This window comes from Quercus suber, unplaced genomic scaffold (genome assembly GCF_002906115.3).
Source record: "Quercus suber isolate HL8 unplaced genomic scaffold, Cork oak 2.0 scaffold_391, whole genome shotgun sequence".
Classification (NCBI taxonomy): domain Eukaryota; kingdom Viridiplantae; phylum Streptophyta; class Magnoliopsida; order Fagales; family Fagaceae; genus Quercus; species Quercus suber.
The window spans coordinates 673,416-688,401 of record NW_027069843.1 but is presented as its reverse complement, the minus strand read 5'-3'; the positions used below and the strand labels follow the sequence as shown (position 1 = coordinate 688,401).

At 36.4% G+C, this 14,986-nt stretch overlaps 1 protein-coding gene and 1 pseudogene across 1 annotated transcript; one reads left to right on the top strand and one right to left on the bottom strand.

Moving 5' to 3' along the window:
• Positions 1-1,787: 1,787 nt before the first annotated feature.
• On the top strand, positions 1,788-7,783 carry LOC111992720 (uncharacterized). The gene is made up of 6 exons (XM_065761010.1): positions 1,788-2,071; positions 3,688-4,228; positions 4,325-4,707; positions 5,017-5,144; positions 5,501-5,965; positions 7,311-7,783. The coding sequence occupies exons 1-6, from the start codon at positions 1,788-1,790 to the stop codon at positions 7,781-7,783; spliced, it is 2,274 nt and encodes a 757-aa protein (XP_065617082.1).
• A 2,465-nt stretch (positions 7,784-10,248) lies between these two features.
• Positions 10,249-12,604, bottom strand: LOC111992711 (probable carotenoid cleavage dioxygenase 4, chloroplastic; annotated as a pseudogene).
• Between the last annotated feature and the right edge of the window lie 2,382 nt (positions 12,605-14,986).

The window sequence follows — 14,986 nt, the reverse complement described above, 5'->3', positions numbered from 1 at the left end:
AGAGGGTATGGCTGAGGTGAAATTATCTAAGGAAACTAAGGCTTGCATTAGGGTGTTGTGGTCCAAGGCATTGATTGTGAAAGTGTACGATAGATCAGTCGGTTTCAACTATCTCACTTTCAAAATCAACACGTTATGGAAACCGAAGGCGAAGATGGACTGTGTGAATTTGGGTTGTGATTTTTTCCTAATCAGATTTAGTAGTAGTAAAGATTATGATCACATGCTCCTTGGGGGTCCGTGGTTCATTGGGGAGCACTCCCTAGCTATCATGTTGGAATCGTACTTCAAAACCTCTAAAGCAAAGTTTTCTTTAGTTGCAGTTTGGATAAGGCTTCCTGAGTACCAATAGAATTTTACGATGCCTCAGTATTAAAAGAGATAGGAAGTGTGATCGGACCTATACTCTACACAGACTCCTATACAGCTTCAGAAACTAGAGGTGGCTATGCGAGGTTATGTGTTCAGATAAATTTGGAGAAACCTATTATCACTTCTATTTGAGTGGGTAGGTTGGTGCAACGTGTAACGTATGAAGGTGTTTCTTCACTCTGTTTCAACTGTGGTCGTCTCGCCATAAGAAGGAAAATTGTTGTTTCCAGCTGAAACAAACAGTCGAGGAGAATGATGGACAAGAAGTGCACAGGATCAATGAAGGGCTAGTTGCGTCAAGGTTCAACGATCCCAATGAAGGGGCTTAATCCGAATCAAACTATGGTCCCTAGATGGTTGTCATGAGGAAAAGAAGCGTGAGATAGGGTCATTCAAATGGGTAACCTAAACCAAATCAGATGAGTCAGATTAGAACCAAGGGTAATTCCGACTTTTTCCAAGAGTATTATTATGAGCGACTTGGAGCAGATAAAGATCTTGGGATATCACATCATAGTGATTTGGCGGACTCTTTAGCTAAGACCACACGTATTGTTGCAGCCCAAATTCCACAAAAAAACCTTGAGATGGGAACTGAGTGTATGGTGGAAGGTGGCAAAGAGCTTGGGTAGTGATATGCTACAGGAGACATGACAGAGTGATGGGAATAAAAATAAAAATTTGCCCAAAATCAAAACCAAAGGCAGCTACGGGTTGGGGGTCAAAAATTCAAAATTTTTGAAGGGGCCTAGGTTTTAAAAATGCCCTTTATTCAGCTTTGAGAGCAAGAGTGACCTCCCACAAATTTCAAAAATTCAGGGAGGTGAGGATTAAGCCGAGAATGGAGGGGTTTTTGAGCAGGCTGACCCCATGGCCACGAACAGGTTGGGCCATATGGTACAGGGGCAGAGCAGTGGTGATTCTAGACGAGGTAATAGCCCAAATCCGAGCGGCACCACAGAAACTCTAGGATGGTTTGAGGAAGAGTTGGGGCTAGAGTGGAAGCATCTCTTCCTTATAACTACAGCAAGCATTAGAACCAGAGATCTTCCTTTGGATCACAATGCGTGGAATCTCAGCCAAACCCATGGTGGAAATTCCTCACGTNTCTGAAGATTTCCTTGGAGGCGATAGAGGAGCTGAACAGGCAACGACGGCCATCAGTCGTGCCCCATTGGGATGAATCTGAAAGGAAACTGGTGGACTTCTGGGGGAAGGCTATGGCGCACATGGGGAACTACCCAACATTGAAACTAGTCCAACTCATGGCTCCAGTGTAGAGGTGTGACGTACTACTATGCTGCAAGGAGGAGATTGTGGGTATTCTGAAGTACATGATAATATGGAAGCCAGAGTGGACAGCTTTCAAAAGCCTTTTAAGGAGGATGTGATGGAGTATGGTGGAGTCAGCGACAATGAGTGCTAATCCACCTGAAATTGAGGTACCTCTAAGCCATTTTGTCAAAATGAATATCTTATTATGGAATTGTAAAGGAGCTTTGAATGTTGATTTCAAAAGAAGAATTTTTGAAATGACTATTAATCATCGCCCTTCTATTTTGGTTGTGATGGAGACAAGGGTAGGTGGAGGCAAAGTCGAAAAAATTATAGAAGGCTTGCCTTTTGACGGAAACATTACCACAGATACAATCGGCTACGCCGGGGACTGTGGATACTCTGGAAAACGGAGGATGCTGATGTTTCTCCCCTTTCAACCACTGAACAGGAGATTCATGCTTCTATTAAGATGCGTTCTTCTAATCTAACTTGGCTTATGTCTGCAATTTATGCTAGTCCTAGGTTAGCTAAAAGAAGAATTTTATGGGATAATTTAAAAATTATGGCCCGTCTCCATAATTTACCTTGGCTTATGTTGGGGGATTTTAATGAAGTTCTGTGTGGAGAAGATAAGTTTGGGAGAAATCAAGTGAACCTAAATAGAGCTCTTGAGTTCAAGGGGTGCTTAGATGAATGTAATATGATAGACTTGGGTTTTGTGAGGCCTAAATACACGTGGACAAACCGTAGGCCCATCTCAAGCCTCATTTTGGAAAAAATAGACAGATGTTTTGCCAACTCAATGTAGAGAATCCTTTATCCAGAAGCTGTAGTAACCCATTTACTTAGAACTTTCTCAGATCATTGCTTGGTGCTTATTGAATTATGTAAGTCTAGTGCCAATCATCTAAATAAACCTTTCTGATTCCAAACGATGTAGTTGCTTCATCCGAATTTTCCAAGAGTTGTGCAGCAAGCCTGGTCCGAGGATAGAGCATTACAAATAGCGACATCAAATTTTATAGATAAAGCAAAAAAAGGGAATGTGGAAGTTTTTCGGAACCTCTTTGCTAAAAAAAAGGAGAGTGTTGGCAAGATTGAATGGTGCTCAAAAAGCCCCTGCGGATAACCCTTGTGATTTTCTGTTGGACCTAGAAAATCAGCTTGTGTCAAAGTATTCCCTTATTCTCATGCAAGAAGAGGAATTTTGGGCCCTTAAGTCCAGACTAAATACAGCCACATTTGGGGACTGCAACACGTCCTTTTCATGTCTCCACAGTTGTGAGACGTCATAGAAACAAAATAAGATGTATCAAGGATACTGTAGGGAATTGGCTTACGGAGGAAATGAGATAAAGGAGTATATCAAGAATGGGTTCAAAAGCTTGTATACCACGGAGTTGAAGCTAGGACCTCAGATATCTCTAATTTCTCCTGTTGTTTTCTAACCGTGGAGGATAGAGTGAAGATTGATTGTGATGTCACTATTGAGGAAATCAGTTCAGGCCTTTGGGCTCTTAAGCCTTTTAAGGCCCCAGGACCAGATGGCCTTCATGCGAGATTCTACCAACATTTTTGGTTAGAGGTTAGAAGCTCTGTTTGTGAGGAGATTAAGGAAATATTTACACATGGAGTGGTGCCAATTTATCTAAATGAGACATTGATATCATTGATCCCTAAATGTCAAAATCCAGAATCTTTGAGTAATTACAGGCCCATCAACTTATGTAACTAAATTTACAAAGTGGTTTTGAAGATCATTGTGGCTCGTATTAGACCTTATCTTAGCAACTTAATCTCGCCTTTGCAGACTACCTTTGTGCTGGGCCGAAGAGGCACTAACAATGTTCTTATTGCTCAAGAACTCTTCCATGCTTTGGATAATAAAAAGGGAAAAGCAGACTTCATGGCTATAAAACTAGATTTATAAAAAGCCAATGATAGATTGGAATGGAGCTTCATCCATAGAGTTTTGCAAGCTTTTCAGTTCCCCCCAAAAATTCTTAAGATCATAATGAGCTGCATTATTTCTCCTAGTACAGCCATATTGGCCAATGGGGGTGCTTTAGAGCCTTTTGAGCCGAGGAGCATTAGACAGGGAGACCCCTTATCCCTGTACATTTTTATCTTATGTATGGAGTATTTAGGCCACCTTATTAAGCAAAAATGTGTGGATGGAACTTGGATCCCTTTGAAGGCCTCTAAGGAAAATTTGGGTTTCTCACACCTTCTTTTCGCGGATGATATCATATTATTTTGCAAGGTTGACTTCGCTGCCTGTGAAGCAATATTGGAAGTGCATGAGAAATTTTATGCAGAATTCGGTCAAAAAATTAGCTTGGAAAAGTCCCGTATATACTTTTCTCCAAATGTTAATGAAAGTTTGAAGGAGGAAGTTTGTGATAAATTGGGCATTTGGGAGAATCATGACATTGGGAAGTACCTTGGTTTCCCACTAAGACATAGAGGGGCTATGAGGAATCCATACAAATTAATAGTGAAGAAGGTCATGAGCAAATTAGCAGGGTGGAAGGATAAATACCTCTCCTTTGCTGGATGGACAGTGTTAATCAAGTCCGTGATGTTAGCCATCCTAAATTATGTGATGCAAGGGGTGGCTTTACCAGTCCATATATGTGAAAAATTAGATAAAGTTAATTGGGATTTTCTGTAGGGCTCCACGAGTGAAAAAAAGAGGATGCACATGGTGGGTTGGAGTAAAATTGTGAGGTCCAAAGAAGAAGGGGGTTTAGGGATACAAGTGGCTAGGGCGAAAAACATAGCGTTGCTCTCAAAATTGAATTGGAGGATGTACCATGAACAAAATGCTCCATGGGCCAAGGTGTTACTTAAAAAATATTGCTCCTCTTTGAGAATGAGGTCGAGGAATCCGGAAAAACTTCCTTCATCACCTAATTGGAAAGCTATCAGCTTGGGGTTTCCCATATTCATGAAAGGGATTTGTTGGGAAATTGGTAATGGCCACGGGGTCAGTGCTTGGTTGGACAATTGGATTAATGGCGATTCCCTTCGAGGCATGATAGAACGACCCTTAAGGTAAGGAGATCAAGGGTTGACAATGGATGACTTGTGCCATGATCATGAATGGAGATGGGAACTCCTTCCCTTTCAGTTACCAAATTTAATCAAAAATAAGGTTAAAGCTATTCCAATTCAGTTTTTTGAAAATAGGAAAGATTCTATCATGTGGAAGTACTCCAAAGATGGAGATTTCTCCACTAATTCGGCCTACCAGCTGGCTAATGAGGATGACATAATTGGAAATTAGTTTCAAGGGCAGTGGCTTTGGAAACTTGATGTTCTGCCAAAGATTATAAGCTTCCTTTGGCTATGTGTTCATGGTAGTATTCCTGTTAAAAATGTGTTAGCAGCTAGGGGCATTAATTGTGGTAAGACTTGTTCATTGTGTAATCGGCATGAGGAAACCATTGTTCATCTCCTTCGAGATTGTGAAGTTGCTCGTGACCTGTGGTGTAGGTTGGGGGTACTTGCCTCACACATAAACTCCTTCAATGAAAATTTTGAGATTTGACTTAAAATAAATTGTCTAAGCACAGTTAGGCATAACACATCTATCCCTTGGAGCACCTTGTTTTTATTTGCGGTTTGGTGCTTGTGGAAGAATAAAAATAAGGTGGTGTTTGAAAACACCATTCCGAATCCCAGGTTGGACAAAGACTGCATTGGCCAAGCAAGGGAATTTTTTTTTTTTTTTGTGTGAGCAAAAGCCACCAAGTCTCTTCCAAAATTGCTATCCCATTAAGACGGACTAAACCGTTAAATGGTTGGCATAAACTTAACACGAATGGAGCTTCATGTGGAAATCCAGGTAAGGTCGGTGGTGGAGGGGTTATCAGGGACTGCCATGGAGGTTGGGTTAAGGGATTCTTGAGATCAATTGGACACACTACTAGTGTCATGGCTGAGTGGTGGGGTTTGCAAGATGGTTTGATTTTGGCCATTCAATCGGGAATAAATCAATTAGAGGTAGAGCTTGATGCCAAGGTGATTGTGGAGATGCTTAATAGTGCTAACTGTCCTAACAAAAGTTATGCTCCTTTGCTGTGTGATTGCAGGTCTCTCATGGTTAGGTTCATGCAAGTCCAGGTGGGGCATGTGTTTAGAGAGGCGAATAAATGGGCTGATTTTTTGGATAAGAGGGGTTGTTCCATGATGGAAATTTTTGTTGTTTTTGATACCTCTCCCTCTGATGATTTAAATGTTTTGCTTAATGCTGATATGAATGGGCTGTATTATTATAGGCATTTTGCCAATACTTTGGCCTCTATGGCTAGTTTGTAATTGTTGGTTGTTGTTTTTATATATGCACCTAATTAACCCAAAAAAATAAAATAAAATAAAAGGGTTTTTTTTCTTCTTCAAAATAACACTAAATCTTAAACAATTTCGTTAGTTAGCATGTTTTCGAAACAATTTAGCAAACTAACATCTTGAGCGCAAGGAACTCGATTTTGTTTTGCTAAATCGAGTGTGATGAACTCGAGTTCCATGGAACTCAAGTCTTCAAGACTCAATTTTCTTGAGGTACCCACCGGAACATCATCAAACCCAAAAACCCAGAGAAGAAAACTTTCGCCTAGAGCTTCGTCGCCACCGCCGCCTCCTCCTAGAGCTTCGTGGTTTGTTGTTTCTTCGTGTTTCTTCTGGTTTGTTTTTCTTCTTCATTTGGTCTGGGTTTCTGGGTTTCTTCCTTCTGGGCTTGGGTTTCTTCTTCGTTTGATCTCTTTGTGGAAATCAAGTCTATAATGTTCGATTTCCACGCATAGAACTTGAGAAATCGAGTTCCTTGCACTCGAGATGTTAGTTTGCTAAATAGTTTTGAAAATGTGCTAACTAACGAAATTATTTGAGTTTTAGTGTTATTTTGAAAAAAAATCCAAATAAAAGTGATATTAATGTTGATTTATTTGAAAATAGTTATTTATTGCACACAAATACAATAAAGCTATATAATTACATCCAAGTTGTTAAAGTTAAAGGCCGTTCAGTAATATTGTTTTAGTAACATTGTTTAACTTTTTTGGAAATACGTGTGGGTGAAAAAATATTGTGAAAATACGTATTGTATTGTTTAAATAACAGAAACTTTGTTTAAATATCCCTACCAATTAAACACCCCCTAAATTTTTTAACAAGTTGCTACGATATCAATAAGTTGACTTGCTACTTATTTTTATTCCATCTCTCTCTCTCTCTCATAGTTTTTTTTTTTTTTTGGGAGAATCCTCTCTCTCATAGTTAAATGAATTTTTTATTGTATTGTTTATACTATTTTATTGAGTTGTTTTAATTATTTTATTGGGTTTGCATGTTAAAATAGAACATGAAATTTATGGTGTATTGTTAAGTGAGATGTTAAAGTAAATAAAGTTTTTTTTTTTTTTTTTTTTTTTTGCTTGTGGAAGAATAAAAATAAGGTGGTGTTTGAAAACACCATTCCGAATCCCAGGTTGGACAAAGACTGCATTGGCCAAGCAAGGGATTTTTTTTTTTTTTTTTTTTTTGTGTGAGCAAAAGCCACCAAGTCTCTTCCAAAATTGCTATCCCATTAAGACGGACTAAACCGTTAAATGGTTGGCATAAACTTAACACGAATGGAGCTTCATGTGGAAATCCAGGTAAGGCCGGTGGTGGAGGGGTTATCAGGGACTGCCATGGAGGTTGGGTTAAGGGATTCTTAAGATCAATTGGACACACTACTAGTGTCATGGCTGAGTGGTGGGGTTTGCAAGATGGTTTGATTTTGGCCATTCAATCGGGAATAAATCAATTAGAGGTAGAGCTTGATGCCAAGGTGATTGTGGAGATGCTTAATAGTGCTAACTGTCCTAACAGAAGTTATGCTCCTTTGCTGTGTGATTGCAGGTCTCTCATGGTTAGGTTCATGCAAGTCCAGGTGGTTCATGTGTTTAGAGAGGCGAATAAATGGGCTTATTTTTTGGATAAGAGGGGTTGTTCCATGATGGAAATTTTTGTTGTTTTTGATACCTCTCCCTCTGATGATTTAAATGTTTTGCTTAATGCTGATATGAATGGGCTGTATTATTATAGGCATTTTGCCAATACTTTGGCCTCTATGGCTAGTTTGTAATTGTTGATTGTTGTTTTTATATATGCACCTAATTAACCCAAAAAAATAAAATAAAATAAAAGGGTTTTTTTTCTTCTTCAAAATAACACTAAATCTTAAACAATTTCGTTAGTTAGCATATTTTCGAAACAATTTAGCAAACTAACATCTTGAGCGCAAGGAACTCGATTTTGTTTTGCTAAATCGAGTGTGATGAACTCGAGTTCCATGGAACTCGAGTCTTCAAGACTCGATTTTCTTGAGGTACCCATCGGAACATCATCAAACCCAAAAACCCAGAGAAGAAAACTTTCGCCTAGAGCTTCGTCGCCACCGCCGCCTCCTCCTAGAGCTTTGTGGTTTGTTGTTTCTTCGTGTTTCTTCTGGTTTGTTTTTCTTCTTCATTTGGTTTGGGTTTCTGGGTTTCTTCCTTCTGGGCTTGGGTTTCTTCTTCGTTTGATCTCTTTGTGGAAATCAAGTCTATAATGTTCGATTTCCACGCATAGAACTTGAGAAATCGAGTTCCTTGCACTTGAGATGTTAGTTTGCTAAATAGTTTTGAAAATGTGCTAACTAACGAAATTATTTGAGTTTTAGTGTTATTTTGAAAAAAAATCCAAATAAAAGTGATATTAATGTTGATTTATTTGAAAATAGTTATTTATTGCACACAAATACAATAAAGCTATTTAATTACATCCAAGTTGTTAAAGTTAAAGGCCGTTCAGTAATATTGTTTTAGTAACATTGTTTAACTTTTTTGGAAATACGTGTGGGTGAAAAAATATTGTGAAAATACGTGTTGTATTGTTTAAATAACAGAAACTTTGTTTAAATACCCCTACCAATTAAACACCCCCTAAATTTTTTAACAAGTTGCTACGATATCAATAAGTTGACTTGCTACTTATTTTTATTCCATCTCTCTCTCTCTCTCATAGTTTTTTTTTTTTTTGGGGAGAATCCTCTCTCTCATAGTTAAATGAATTTTTTATTGTATTGTTTATACTATTTTATTGAGTTGTTTTAATTATTTTATTGGGTTTGCATGTTAAAATAGAACATGAAATTTATGGTGTATTGTTAAGTGAGATGTTATAGTAAATAAAGTTTTTTTTTTTTTTTGGGTGCCAAAAGCTAAAATTTTTATCACCTCAAATGTGAATACTCTAATGAATTAAGCATAAGCATAAAGCCATAACATTTTTCACAAATACTCAAGAACTATGAAGGTGATATTTTTCTTGATGACCGAGTTGACAGATTTTATGAGTTTTTATCATAGTTTTAAAAAACAAACCAAATAGATTGGTTCAACTAAGAATTGGGTGCCGGTCCAGTTTGATAAAACCCCCTAAAATTAGGACCTCTAACATCACATTATTATCTACTATTAATAAAATCACAACTTTATAGTTATGAAATATTTTGTAAAAATTATTGTGATAATGATAGATAATAAAGTGATGTTATTTGTAAATCATTGAAAATCAATAAATATTTGATAATTTTGTTGTATGAAAAAACAACAAGGATTTTGTTAACTGATCATAGTTAAGGAGGCTTATAAAGGGTTCCACTTATATTGAAAAATAGCAAAAGTTAATAAAAATGACTTTAGGTTGAAAGTTGTTAAATTAAGTATCCATTAACAGAACCTAAAAAACAATAATAAAAACAAAATAAATTTCACCATTTTTTTGCCAACTGGTTGATGTGACAGTTTATTGCAACATCACTTTCATTGTAGGAAAATTATTAGATACTTCCGAAGTATAGTAAAATGGTGATCTGACTTCTCATATTTATGGTGGACTCTACCATAAATTTAATGAGTGAACTCCACTATGAATATGAGAGGAGAGAACACTATTTTACATGCTCAAGGAGCAACTAAGAATTATGAAGTTATTAGTTTCTACTCGCTACTTACAACTTACCAGGCTTTTTTATTGCCAAATAACATAATTTTATGAAAGATTTATGAGAAACACATTCGGCCAAACTTATTTAGTAATGTAGCCCTCAAGTGCTAAATTACTAAAAGTACTTTTTCGGAACATGAGTTTGACAAACTTGATTTTAACAAACTTGAGTTCCAAGCATTATGGGCTAGCATGACAATTTGATTAAACATAATACTTAGAAATCTAGTTTGGCAAACTTGAGTTTCAAAAAAGTGCTACATAACTAAATAAATTTATCCAGATACATTTCTCCTAATTTTTTCTTAAAATTATGCTTTTTCGCAAAATTACACCAACTTACTAGAGCTTGTTGAGGTCATTTTCATTTCCAGGACAAACCATCCATGTTACCCATAAGAAACCTTGCATGGGAGTTTCATAGTGGCCATGCAAGGTTTCTTCAAGATTGGGAGATTAAAGCATCCATCTCACAAAAAACCTTGAATCTTCTGCCTTCACATCATGCATAAACAATCCCAATTGTTAGACTCTTATTGAAACAATAAATCTCATAATCATTTATGGTTGTAACTGGTATATTACAAAAATGATATAAGTAATTAATATAATTTGTTGTGAAAGAACCTTGAGGTTGCTTTCCGCGACAAATAATCCATGGAACCCATAGGGAACACTGCGTGGGAGCTTCATGGTGGCAACAAGATCAAGATTGGGAGACTTGGCATCCATCACCAAGAACCTTGACTCTCCTATATTCTCCTCATGCACATAAGACACAACATACCCATCATCCTCTTCTGCATCCAAATTCTCTGTAGCCTCTCTTGCCACAAAGAAAGGCTCTCCCCCATAACACCCTTCCTCATACATTCTACTTGCCACGGTGCAATCCTCACGTTGATCTCCTTTAGACAAGTCCAACTTCACCACCCCAGATATCTTTGGCATTGGATCACCCACTGCAGCGTACACATACTTGTTCTTCTTCCCGACGTATGCCTGATTTATCACCGCAAAATCTAGATTCCTCGTTGATATGGGATACCTTTAGTAACAGAATCAGGATTTTAGTTCGAGGGATAATATTGAGAGCAAAATTAATTGACAATAATAAAAATTAGCCTCTAAGTATGTGCGTATTTAGAAACTCTTCTATTTTTTTCAAAGATGAATCTTTTTCATTCATCATAATTCGGGGTTGTTGATTTTTGTTTGTGGGTCAAATAAATATTTTGTATATTTTATTAGCAAAAAAAAAATGATTTGAAGAAATAAATATATTATAATGTAAACATCATACAAAATGTAATATATTATAATATAATTTATTTTTCACATCTTACCTTTAAAAGTTTTTTTTTTTTAATAATTTGATAATTGCACCTAGGATGAGAGATTTGAATTTTACACGTCATAGATATAGCAAGAAATACCAGCCCGTTGAGTTATAGAGCTTTTAGTAAGAAAAAAATATATTAATAGAGGAATTGAGATGTTAAGTATTTGACGTGGTAGAAAAATAGGACATAAATAATTTTTTTATTGTTATTATTTTATGTTTAACCGATTACTTTGAGTTTAATAGACATGAAAAAAATTGTCCAAAAAAAAAAAATTTGTCATGACAAAGATTAATTTTATTTTTATCTTAGTTTAAAGGTGACGAGAAAAATCCATTAAAAAAAAGAAAAGGTAATGTGTAAAGGGTCGTGATATGAGAAAGTTGAATTTTCCTTTAATTATTACGAAAACTCTATGAATAATACTAATGTGAGTTAAGTTTGATGAAAGAAAATGTCTAGAGCCACTAGATCTAATCTCGAAGAAAATATTATGTTAGTTTTGACTTACCCTTTTACAATCCCTGTGTAGAGGTCGATCCACACTTTCTCCACCAACGCATGAACAAGTTCCATTCTCTCCATGGTGTGTTCCACAGACAATATGTTGGGTGCAACCATCTCTATTGCATTGCCATCTTCTTCATCCCATGCATTTATAGCATGTATAATATTGAACCCAAGCACATCAAACCATTTCATCTAAGACTCGTCCTTTGCATATCGAGGTATCACTCCAATTCTCGACACTTTCAACAGGTCTGATCCCACAAGAGACCCTCCTTCTATCATTTCCAATGGGTTCATCCCAATTTGTATGTCAGCAAATATTGCGTACTTCTTTGTTATAGCAAAGTCATGCAAAAAAGAAGGACGGGTCATGGAGAATATGGGCACATCTAGTTGTTTCACTCCATTTTTATCGAACCTGAAGTATGTCAAAAATGGAGGAACTAGGCCGTATCGAAATGCAAAGGCTTCATCGGTGTCGGAGTCGATTTTAGGATGAGTAGTCATGCTCATAAAAAGTTTCCCATCAAAACCGTAGCGTCCCAAAGTTTCTATATCTCCATTTGAGCTCAGTTTCACCGAGTAAGGAAAATCCGACTCGCCTAGTGCAAGCAAACGATTCGCAAACAAAACCAACTCGTATTCGCCAGGCCAAAGCCATTGGAAAGATCAACTTGACCTGTGAGGATTCGAGTAGCAGATAAAGCACCACGTGCTGCTGAGGCAGTTAGGCCATTGAAACCAGAGAAAACACTGGGAAATAATGGAAACCCTACCGCGCATTCCAACGTGTACTTGTTTGTCTTCACGTATCGGCTGCAAAGCGAGGCTTTGCCTTGTGAGATGCGTAAAGAGTGAAGCATACCGTCACCATCGAAGAGGTGATAAGGGCCCTGATGGAGGAACTGAGGGTTCGGGCCATTGCGAATGTTTGCACTGTTCAAAGATGGTGGGAGATAGCCTTGTATTGCTTAACATTCTGTTGGGGGAAGCTCGTTGAGTACAAGAGAAAAGTTTTGGGAGAGAACGTGTTTGAGAAGAACATGACTGTTCATATTCTTCATGTTCTTCCCTAAACATGTTTGATTGCCCAGAAATTTAAAATATCGAAAATTTAAAATAACGCATTGATGCCCTTGAGTCCTCTCTCCAATCATCAACATTTTCTATAGAAAATCAAGACTTTCTTTCAAACTAAACACTAAAATTCGTCACATTTAACAAACAAAACCCTTTTCTCTCTCTATTCTCAAACTCTCTCTCTCCTCACCCTCGATGGATGGAAAGTCTCTCTAATCTCAAAGTCTCTCTCTCTGTTCACCATAGCTCCATGGTTGAAGCTCACAAGCTTGGCTTTCTTCTCCAACACATGCCATCGCTATCCTGGTAGTGTGGGACCTAGTAGTCGGCCTCTCCGCCGTCGATGTGCAAGCGGCAGAGATATGAAGTGATGAACGGTTCTTGATGGGCTTTGAGGAGCCGATGGAGAGAACCTTTAGGGAAGCCAAATGCGCTGAGGAGAAAGAAGTTGACATTTCTAGACATTTGGGGTTTGGGGTTTGCTGGAGATTTGTGTTTGGCATTTGTTGGAAATTTTGCATTTTGAAAATGTTTCTGTTTTTTAAGTTGTTAACTTGTTGTGGTATTGGAAGTTTCTTTGATTATGGTTTGGTTTGGGAGTGGATGAGTAGGGTGCTCTACTAGGTTTCTATTCTTTGGATGGTTTGGTTTGGGAGTGGTTTTGTTGATGTGGTAGTGGATGATTTGATTCGGTGGTGGTGCTTTGCTGGTTGCTGGGTTTCTATTCTTTTGCTTGGGTTTGATCTTTATGTTCTTTGATTCAGTGGGGGTGATCTGGGGTTTTTTTTTTTTTTTTTTTTTTTTTTTTTTTTTTTTTTTGGTGGGTTGTTTGCCAGGAAAATTTATGGGTTTGAAGGCTAAGGTTTGCTTTACTGGGGATATGGGTTTGGGTTTTGGTTAGGATTTGGGTTTAGGGTTTGTTTTTTGCTAGAGATTGATTATAGGGAAGAACACAAAGAACATGAACATGTTCTTTGGAAAAAAATAATGGAAAGAAAAAATAAAAATAAAAAGACAAGAAAGACATTTAATTAATTTATTTTGTTTTGATGCGTTTGGTTATAAAGAAAGTACAAGAAAGGAAAAGAAAATGATAAGAAAATAAGGATTAATTTAGTAAGAATATGAATCATATACGGGGAAGAACATGAAGAACATGAATATGTTCTTCTGAAAAAAAAAAAATTTTGTTTGAAAGAAAATAATTTTTTTTGTTTGTTTTTTTTTAATTAAAATTGAGTAATTAATTTTTTTTTTTAATTTTGGCATTTAAAAAATGCCAAATAATTTCTTTAATAATATTTTAATGCTTACATCAGCAAGGTCAGTTTTTGTCGTTAGTTGGATGACGGAAAGGACCTAAATATCATGCGGTAATTGGTTTATGGACTAAAAGTAGTAAAAACAAAATGTATGGACCAAAATGGAAAAAAGTGCAAAATGTAGGGACTAAAAGTGCTTTTACGCCTATTTTTTATTTAATTTATTACTAATAATTTGTCACATTAACGAGTGTCAAATTTTTGTGCCTATAAACTTTATCATAGAGATGCCATTTTGTAATGCTAGTTTGTACTTTGTAACACCTTCAACATACTTTGGGCAATACTGCATCAGAAATTACCATAACATTATCATGTTTCTTTCCATTATAGTTTGGGGCAGTGATTTAGGAAATTTTAGTAATCGGTAGATTTTATTTACAAGAGTAAAGTAGAGGTGCAAAATATTAAATTTTTTTTTTTTTTTTCAGCAAAATTTTCATTTAAAGCAATTTTAAGCCCGACTTTGCTTATATAGTATATATTTGAGTAATGTTATATACACAAATTATTTTACAATATTTTACAAACAGCTGATGTGACTTTAGCATTTTGAATAGTTGTTGTAAGTAAAAATGTGATGTTAGAACAAGTAAAAATTTGTCACATCAATAATTTGCAAAAATATTGTAAAATAGTTTGTAACTATAGCATTACTCTACATATTTTATTAATATTTATAATATTTATTATCATATCAGTTTGCAAACAAATTTTTTTAAAAGTAAAATTTATAGTAATTTTACTATTTTCCTTAGTAAAAAAAGAAAAGAAAAATTAAAGCAGAAATTCCATAAAACTATCCTATTCCTATCCTATATAATATTTGGACCACAATTTTGAAAATACACAATGTCCATGGTAAGACAAACTATCCTATCCGTATATGAAATACAACCATACAAGATAAAGCGGGCCCTGAGTCTATTACTCTACAATGGGCCACGGCAATGGGAAAAGTGAAAACCCATACATGCCTCTAATTTTATAAATCCGTATAAGAATTAGTAAGTAATACCCATCAGTTCTGGTAAGCTCCTCTAC

What these genes read in the sequence shown, in the direction of transcription:
- LOC111992720 (XM_065761010.1), top strand. Translation starts at nt 1,788, where the DNA reads ATGAGTGCTAATCCACCTGAAATTGAGGTACCTCTAAGCCATTTTGTC. An exon ending in AGTTGCTCGTGACCTGTGGT is followed by an intron (nt 5,145 to 5,500) that starts GTAGGTTGGGGG and finishes GTGGAAATCCAG; the next exon opens with GTAAGGTCGGTGGTGGAGGG. An exon ending in TACTTTGGCCTCTATGGCTA is followed by an intron (nt 5,966 to 7,310) that starts GTTTGTAATTGT and finishes GTGGAAATCCAG; the next exon opens with GTAAGGCCGGTGGTGGAGGG.